General features: G+C 63.5%; 2 protein-coding genes across 2 annotated transcripts; both read right to left on the reverse strand.

The window, feature by feature from the left end:
- Nucleotides 1–1027: 1027 nt before the first annotated feature.
- LOC142026164 (uncharacterized) lies at nucleotides 1028–2302 on the reverse strand. Its single transcript, XM_075019009.1, is given in 5 exon segments — nucleotides 1028–1060; nucleotides 1173–1244; nucleotides 1342–1533; nucleotides 1588–1999; nucleotides 2001–2302. Coding segments are annotated over 5 exon segments (1011 nt in total).
- Nucleotides 2303–4670: 2368 nt separating this feature from the next.
- LOC142026165 (uncharacterized) lies at nucleotides 4671–8642 on the reverse strand. Its single transcript, XM_075019011.1, has 3 exons — nucleotides 5576–8642; nucleotides 5163–5263; nucleotides 4671–4745 (listed from the first exon to the last, which is right to left on the reverse strand). Exons 1-3 carry the CDS (start codon nucleotides 8640–8642, stop codon nucleotides 4671–4673), a joined length of 3243 nt encoding a protein of 1080 aa, XP_074875112.1.
- Between the last annotated feature and the right edge of the window lie 739 nt (nucleotides 8643–9381).

Here is a 9381-nt window from a genome sequence, read left to right on the forward strand (position 1 = left end):
AGAGTCACCATCATCCTGACCCTATTGACCCCACAGATGTCCCCAAGAAGAGACACCATCATCCTGTTCCTGTTGACCCCATAAATGTCCCCAAGAAAAGCCACCACTTTCCTGTCCCTGTTGACACCACAGACCCCAGAGATGTCCCCAAGGAGAGTCACCATCATCCTGGCCCTGTTGACCCCACCACACCCCATAGATATTGCCAAGAAAAGCCACCGTCACGCTGTCCCCAGAGAACCCATAGGTGTCCCCGAGTCATCATCATCCTGGACCCTTAGACCCCCTAGAGATCCTCGAGAAGAGCCACCATCGTCCCATCCCTGTTGACCCCACAGACCCCATGGATGTCTCTGAGGAGAGCCACCGCCCTCCCAGCCCCACAGACAACCTCGCCCCCACGAACATCCTCAAGAAAAGCTGCTGTCACCCTGGCCCCATGATGTCCCCAAGAAGAGTCACCATCATCCTGGCCCTGTTGACCCCACCACACCCCATGGATGTCTCTGAGGAGAGCCACCGCCCTCCCGGCCCCACAGACAACCTCGCCCCCACGAACATCCTCAAGAAAAGCTGGTGTCACCCTGGCCCCATGATGTCCCCAAGAAGAGTCATCATCATCCTGACCCTATTGACCCCACAGATGTCCCCAAGAAGAGTCACCATCATCCTGACCCTATTGACCCCACAGATGTCCCCAAGAAGAGTCACCATCATCCTGACCCTATTGACCCCACAGATGTCCCCAGGAAGAGACACCATCATCCTGACCCTATTGACCCCACAGATGTCCCCAAGAAGAGACACCATCGTTCTGGCCCCACAGACCCCATAGATGTCCCCAATTAAAGACTCATCCGGCCCCACTCTTGGTGTTGCCATGGTGGGGGGGGGGGGGCTGGGACCTGGCACGCTCGTGACACGGGGCAGGGGGGCATCCAGGCAACAGACCCAGGGATCCAGGAGAGGGACCCTTGGTGAGGGGACCCCCGGCGTGTCCCCTCCCTGTCCCCGTGGGGCCCCAAGGTCAGCCCAGAGATGGGGACAATGCTGCTTCCACCTTTAATAGGGACAGGATGGGGACAGGGACGTGGGGACATGGGGATGGAAACATGGGGACAGGGATTTTGGGACGTGGGGACAGGACGGGGACGAGGACATGGGATCAGGACATGGGGACACGGTGACAGTGACGCAAGGACAGGACATGCCCCGGTGCTACACTTCTTCCGAGTGTCCCCAACCTGGAGAGGGGACAGGGTGTGGGACAGAGCCGGACACCAGGTCCCCCTGTGTCCCCAAAGTCCCCCATGACCCCCATGTCCCCGCCAGTCTCCATACCGTGGCTCCCGCTGTCCTCAGCATCCCTGGACTCATCCTGGCTCCCGATGTCCCCAAGGTTGGAGCCGGGTGACGCTGCCCCACTCTGGCTCTCACCCGAGCTCCTCGGCCACCCCTGGTGCGGGGGACGTCCCTGGGGACGCGTCCCCTGTCCCAGGGGATATCGGGATGGTCCTTGGGGACGCGTCTCAACTCCTTGGGGACGCGTCTCTGGTCCCTGGGGACGCGTCTCAACTCCTTGGGGACGCATCTCTGGTCCCTGGGGACGTGTCCCAACCTCTTGGGGACGCATCTCCGGTCCTTGTGGACGTGTCCCCGGTCCTTGGGGTGACGTCTCTGGTCCTTGGGGACGTGTCCCAACTCCATGGGGACGTGTCTCTGGCTCTTGGGGACATGTCCCCGGTCCTTGGGGATGTTGAGCTGGTCCATGGGGCCACCTCCCTGGTCCTTGGGGACGTGTCCCCACTCCTTGGGGACGTCCCCCTGGTCCTTGGAGCCATGTCCCTGGTCCTTGGGGACGTGTCCCTGGTCCTTGGGGACCTCCCCCTGGTCCTTGGGGACGTTCCCCTGGTCCTTGGGGACCTCCCCCTGGTCCTTGGGGACGTGTCCCCAGTCCTTGGGGCCATGTCCCTGGTCTGTGGGGACGTCCCCCTGGTTCTTGGGGACGTTCCCCTGGTCCTTGGGGCCACGTCCCTGGTCCTTGGGGACGTCCCCCTGGTCCTTGGGGACGTGTCCCCAGTCCTTGGGGCCACATCCGTGGTCCTTGGGGACGTCCCTCAGGTCCCTGGGCCCACGTCCCCAGACCTTGGAGCCACATCCCTGGTCCGTGGGGACGTCGGACTGGTCCTTGGGGACGTCGGGTTGGACCCTGGGGACGTCTCTCAGGTCCTTGGGGTGGCACGTCCAAGCCAGGGGGTGACCCCAACGTCCCTGAGTCAGGGGGCGGCCCTGGGGACACCATTGTCCCCAAGGGGCCACCCGGGAGGAGGTGGAGGAACTGGAGCAGCGAGGCCAGGGCTTGTCCCCAAGGCTGCTCGGGGACGGGGACAGGCTCGCTGGGTCCTGTGGGGAGGTGACATGGGCAGGGACAGGGATGGGGGAGGGTCCCCTGGCCCCACGGAACCCATATTCCCCCCACCCTGGTGGCCTTGTGGCCCCTGGTGTCCCTTTGTGTCCCCTCGTGTCCCTCCATGTCACATCGCCCTTTGTCCCCTACTATCCCCCCACATCCCCCCACGTCCCCCTTATCCCTGTGTCCCCATATCCCCCTCACGTCCCCATGTCCCCCCCTTATCCCCCATGTCCCTCTTATCCCCCATGTCCCCTTTATGCCCATGTCCCCCCATGCCCCCAGGTCACCCCACACCCCCCCCATGTCCCCCCCCGCCACGTCCCCATGCGTCCCCTCACCCCCCAGCAGCAGCAGCGTCCCCAGGGCCACCACGAGTGTCCCCGTCACCCCCATGGCACTGCCTGACCCCCCCCTCCCTCGGTGTCCCCCACTTATAGACACGGGGACGGGGACGTCCCCTGGGTGGGGACACAGGAGGTGACCGTGCCCCGGGGCGGGGACAAGGGCCATGGCTGTCCCCACACCCTCCCTGCGCTGGGTGACAACGGCCAGTCCCTGCGTCCCCAATATCCCACAACACCCCCCCCCCGGTGTCCCCAGCAAACATACGTCCCCAAAGTCTCCAGTGTCCCCAACCTCCCTGGTGTCCCCAGTCTTCCCAGTTACCCTCCAGTGTCCCTGAACCCTCCTTGTCCCCTGTGCCCTGATGTCCCCAAGGTCCCCAAACCCTCCCTCGTGTCCCCAGCATCTCAATGTCCCCAAGCTCCCCCAAACCTCCCCAGTGTCCCCAGTCCCTCTTCAATGTCCCCACTTCTCCTGGTGTCCCCAAGCTCCACAAACCCTCCCTGGTGGCCCCAGTGTCCTGGTGTCCCCAGGATCTCCAAAACCTCCCCAGTGTCCTCGGTGTCCCCAAACCCTCCGTGATGTGCCCTGAATCCCCAGAGTCTGAATGTCCCCAACCCCTCCTCGATGTCCCCCATGTCTCCAAGCTCCCCCAACCCTCCCTAATGTCCTCGGTGTCCACAAAGTCCAGTGTCCCCAGGCTCCCCACTCTCCTTGGTGTCCCCAGTGTCCAGGCATCCCCAAACTCCCCAATGCTCTCCGTGTCCCCAAACCCTTCCCGGTGTCCCCTGCATCCTCGGTGTCCCCAGAGTCCTGGTGTCCCCAAACCCTCCCTGGTGTCCCCAGCGTCCTAGTGTCCCCAAGCCCTCCCCGGCATCCTCAGCGTCCCCAGAGTCCAAAGTTCCCCAAACCCTCCCTGGTGTCCCCAGTGTCCTAGTGTCCCCAAACCCTCCCCAGAGTTCTCAGTGTCCCCAGAGTCCAAGTGCCCCCAAACCCTCCCTGGTGTCCCCAGTGTCCCCAGTAGCCTGATGTCCCCAAACCTTCCCCAATGTCTCCGGTGTCCCCAGTGTCCTAGTGTCCCCAAACCCTCCCTGATGTCCCCAGTGTCCCCAGTGGTCTGATGTCCCCAAACCTTCCCCAATGTCTCCGGTGTCCCCAGAGTCCAGATGTCCCCAAATCCTCCCTGATGTCCCCAGTGTCCTAGTGTCCCCAAACCCTCCCCGGCATCCTCAGTGTCCCCAGAGTCCTAGTGTCCCCAAACCCTCCCTGATGTCCCCAGTGTCCCCAGTGGCCTGATGTCCCCAAACCTTCCCCAACGTCTCCAGTGTCCCCAGAGTCCAGATGTCCCCAAACCCTCCCTGGTGTCCCCAGTGTCCCCAGTAGCCTGATGTCCCCAAACCTTCCCCAACGTCCCCAGTGTCCCCAGAGTCCAGATGTCCCCAAACCCTCCCTGGTGTCCCCAGTGGCCTGATGTCCCCAAACCTTCCCCAACGTCCCCGGTGTCCCCAGAGTCCAGATGTCCCCAAACCCTCCCTGATGTCCCCAGTGTCCCCAGATTCCCCAACATCCTCAGCGACCCCAACGTCCTGATGTCCCCAACCCTTCCCCGGTATCCCCCATTCCTCCTGTCCCCCCCCTTCCCCACGGCCCCCGGTGTGCGTGGCCGAGCCCCGATGGCCACCCCCCACGGTGGCACCTTGGGGACAATGGCCCTTTGTCTTGAGCCGCTGTCCCCCACCCGGTGACAAGCCCGGGCTCGCCAGCGGCCACCAGCCGTGACGGCCCCGTTCCCCACCCCGCTGCCAAGGGACCCAGGCGGCTGCGGCAGCCAAGGGGGGGTTTATTGCTGCTGGGTTGGAAGAGGAGATCAGCCCCCCCCCCCCCCCCAGCCGCCATCTTGTCCCACCGCAAAGGCTCATGGGAAGGATTCGGCCACAGGGACGGAGAAGGTGGCCGAGCTGATGATGAAGACCTTGACGTAATGGACGGCCTGCGGGGGAGTGGGGGGGGGGGGGGGAAATCAGGGGGGACCCAGGCATCCAGGCCCCCCCTGAACCCCTCCAAGGGACCCAGGCATCTGGGCCCCCCCCCATGACCCCCCCCCCCAAGGGGACCCAAGCGTCCAGGACACCCCCAAGGGACCCAGGTGGCTGGGACCCCCCCATAACACCCCCTCCCAAGGGACCTAGGTGTCCAGGACCCCCAGGACCCCCCCACGGGACCCAAGTGTCTGGGACCCCCCCGGGACCCCCCCAGGGGATCCGGGCATCTGGGACCCACCCATGACACCCCCAGGGGACCCAGGCAGCCGGGCACCCCCCATGACCCCCCCCAGGGGACCCATGTGGCTGGGACCCCCCCCCCCCCGCCGGGACCCCCCCGAGGACCCCAGGCAGCCGGCCCATACCGCGAAGACCCCGGCGAGGAGGAGGAGGGCGAGGAGGAGGCAGACGAGGGCGAGGAAGACGAGGGGGCAGCCGGGGGGGGGCGTCTGGGGCTGGGGGGCTTCTGGGGGGGGGGGGGGAGAAGGCGGGGTCAGCAGCAGGCCCCGCCCTCCAGCCCCCGGCTCCACCCCTGAGCCAGCCCTGCCCTTGAGCCCCATCCCCAATGTCTACAAAGGCCCTTGGCCCCACCCACTTTGCTGTGACCACGCCCCCAGGGACAGGCCACGCCCCCAAGCCCCCCCTCCCCCGCACTGGATCCCCACCTCAGCCCCTGCACATCCCTCTGGCTCCGCCCACTTACACATGGCCCCACCCTCTGGCTCTGGCCCTGCCTCCAGGCCCCACCCCCAGGTCTTGGCTCCGCCTCCCCTCTTACCTGTGGCGTCACCTCGGCTGCCAACACCCTCTCTGGGCACGTCAGTGGTGATGTCATCGGTGAGGTCATCGCCCGGGCGGATGGGGTCTTTAAGGCTGGGGAGCAGTTGGTCCTCCCCGGGGCTGATGTCACCCATGATGTCATCCTCAGGGCTGACATCACGGCCAGAGAGGGCACCCGGGAGGGAGGCGGTGACATCGCCCTCGACGATGTCACCAAGGTCAGATCCCCGTGTGACATCATCTCTGATGTCACCGTGGGGAACGATGCCATGTCTAGCAATACCACCGGGGATGAAAGAAGTGATGTCATCCTCAGGCATGACATCATCGGTGAAGTCATTCCAAGCCGATGCATCACCATCGTTCGCACAGATGATGTCACTAGCAGGTTTGACTTCTTGGCCAGCAACATCTCCCAGCAGGGAGGAAGTGACATCATCCGTGGCAATGATGTCATCAGCAGGGATATCCCCAGGTACAGAAAACATGATGTCTTCCCCTGCGATGATGTCATTAGTGAGGTCGTCTCCAGGAATGATGTCAACAGCAAGGTCATCCCCAGGAAGGGAAGGAATAAGATCGTGGCCAGCAATGACATCATCAGCGCAGATATCCCTAGAGAGGGAAGAAGGGATGTCATCCCTGGTGATGATGTCATCAGTGAAGTCATTTCTGGGCGTGACATCACCAACAAGCTCATCCCCAGGAAGGGAGGAAGTGACATCATGTCTGGTGATTATTTCATCAGCAAAGATGCCCCCAGCTATGATGTCACCAGTGAGGTCATTCCCAGGGATGACGCCACCAGCAATGTCATCCCCAGGAAGGGAGGAAGTTATGTCAGTTTTGGTGATGACATCACCAGTGAGGGCTTCCTCGGGGAGAAAGGAAGTGATGTCATCTCTGTTGATGAGGTCTACAATGATGTCATCCCCAGGCATCGAGGAAGTGACATCACTCTCAGCCATGATATCACCAGGGAGGGAGGAAACAACGTCATCCTTGATGACGTCACCAGCAGGGACGTCCCCAGGGAGAGTGGAGGGGATGTCACGCCCCTCAGTGGCATCACTGGGGCGGGCGGCTGTGACATCACCACTCTCCACGACGTCACAAGGGACCTGCTCCCCAGGCAGGGCAGCAGTGGCATCAGTGGCGATGTCATCGCTGGGAACGTCCTCCTCCCCACTGGGGATGTCCTCGTCCTCCATGGGGGGGGCCGTCACCGTGATGGTGATGCCACCAGCGGCGCAGGTGTCCCCAACGTCCCCATCCCCCGTGTCACCCGGGGCTGCGACATCTCTGTCCTTGTCCCCAGCGTCCCTCAGGGCTGTGACATCCATGTCCCCAACGGCCCTGTCCCCAGCGCCCTCATCCTCAACGTCCCCGTCCCCAAAGTCCTTACCTCCAACGTCCTCAACATCCCTTGGGACAGTGACATCCCTGTCCCCAGTGTCCTTGTCCTCCTCCCCAGAGACTGGGATGTCCCCAGTGTCCCCTGGGACTGGGACCTCCCTGTCCCCAACATCCTCAGCCAGGTGGGCTGGGACATCCCTGTCCCCCGTGCCCTTTAGGGTGGTGACATCCTTGTCCCCAGGAGCTGGGACATCCCTGTCCCCAGTGTCCTTGTCCTCAGAGACCGGAATGTCCCCATCGTCCCTTAAGACTGGGACATCTATGTCCCCAGTGTCCCTCAGGGCTGGGAGATCCCCGATGTCCTCATCCTCAGCGTCTCCAGGGGCTGGGACATCCCCGTCCCCAACATCTCTTGGGGCGGTGACATCCCTGTGCCCAAGGTCCCCAACATCCCTCAGGGCTGAGACCTGCATGTCCCCAAAATCCTTGACCCAGATGTCCCCTAGGACTGGGACACTGCTGTCCCCAAAGTCCTTTGGAGCTGGGACAACCGTGTCCCCAGTGTCCCTTAGCACTGACACCTGCGCATCCCCAAAGTCCTTGTCCCCAGTGTCCCTTAGGACTGAGACCTGCATGTCCCCAACGTCCTTGTCCCCAATGTCCCTTAAGGCTGAGACCTGCGCGTCCCCAATATCCGTGTCCCCAGTGTCCCTTAGGACTGAGACCTGCGTGTCCCCAACGTCCTTGTCCCCAATGTCCCTTAGGACTGAGACCTGTGCGTCCCCAACACCCTTGTCCCTTAGGGTTTGGACATCCCTGTCCCCAATATCCCTTAGGGTGGTGACATCTCTGTCCCCAACATCCTTGTCCCCAGGAACTGGGACATGCCTGTCCCCAATGTCCTTGATGAGATGGGCTGGGACATTCCTGTCCCCAATGTCCCTCAGGGTGGTGACATCTCTGTCCTCAACATCCCTGTCCCCAGGAACTGGGACATCCCTGTCCCCAACATCCCTTGGTGTGGTGACATCCCTGTCCCCAATGTCCCTCAGGGTGGCAACATCCCTGTCCCGAGGAGCTGGGACATCCCTGTCCCCAACATCCCTTGGTGTGGTGACATCCCTGTCCCCAATGTCCCTCAGGGTGGCAACATCCCTGTCCCGAGGAGCTGGGACATCCTTGTCCCCAGTGTCCTTGTCCAGAAGAGCTGGACCATCCCAGTCTCCAATGTCCCTTGGGGTCACGACATCCCTGTCCCCAATGTCCCTTAGAGCTGTGACATCCTCGTCACTCTCATTCTTGTCCCCAGAGCCTGGAACATCCCTGTCCCCAATGTCCTTTGGGGTTGTGACATCCCTGTCCTCTACATCCTTGTCACACAGGACTGGGGCAGCCCCGTGCCCCGCGTCACTTGTCACCGAGATGTCCTTGTCCCCGCCGTCCTCATCCCCGAAGCCTGGGATGTCCTCGTCCCCAAAATCCCCGGCGTCCTCATCCGCCGGGGCAGCTGTGACGGTGATGGTGATGCCGCTGGCCCAAGGGGTGACGGTGACAGTGTCCGTGGGGACACCGGTGTCACTGTCTCCCTGGGGGACGCCTCCAGCCTGTCCCCACGCGGGTTCAGGGTCCGTGGTGATGTCCCCGGGGGTGGCTGTCACCTCCCCAGGGAGGGGATGAGGGGGGACGGCGTGGGAGCACCCCTCGGCCATGGGCAGGGACCTGGGGGGACAGAGGGGATGGGGACGTCACCGGGGGTGGCACAGGGACACGGGGAGTTCCTGGGGGAGAGGGAATGTGGAGACCCCGGGAGGGACAGGGGAGACGTGGAGGGGACACAGGGGACACCAAGAGAGATGGGGGGACGTGAGGGGACATTGGGGGGGGGACACGGGAGGGGACATCTGAGGACACGGGGGACACCAGAAGGAATGGGGGAACATAGCGAGGGGACACGGAGACGTGATGGGGAAGGGACGGGGGACACAAGACAAGGAGGGACCAAGGGACATGGGGGACCCCAGGAGGGACTGGGGGGGGGGACAAGGGGACACACACGGTGGGGACCAGGGGGGTGACAAATACCTGAAGTGACAGCAGGTGACAGCCCTGGGGGGGTCCCGGTGTCGGCGTCAGGATCCTGGGACCAATTTTGAGGGGTCCCGCTGTCGCTCTGGGGAGGGGGGAGTCCCGGTGCCGGTTTCGGGGTGCCGGTGCCGATTACAACATCGCGGTGGCGGTGACAGCGTCCCAGTGAGTTATGATGTCACCGTCGTAGCTGGTCTCGGGGAAGGGGGGTGGGGAGAAAGGCCGGTTTCGGGGTGCTGTGCCGGCAGCTCCCGGATCCCGCCGGCATCTGGGGGCTCTTGAACCAGATCCGCCGGCGAGGAGGGGCGGAGCCTGGACACCTGGGTCCCCCCCCCCCATCCCCTCCCACCCCCAAGCTGAGAC

This window comes from Buteo buteo, chromosome 32, assembly GCF_964188355.1.
Source record: "Buteo buteo chromosome 32, bButBut1.hap1.1, whole genome shotgun sequence".
NCBI classification, from domain to species: Eukaryota; Metazoa; Chordata; class Aves; order Accipitriformes; family Accipitridae; genus Buteo; species Buteo buteo.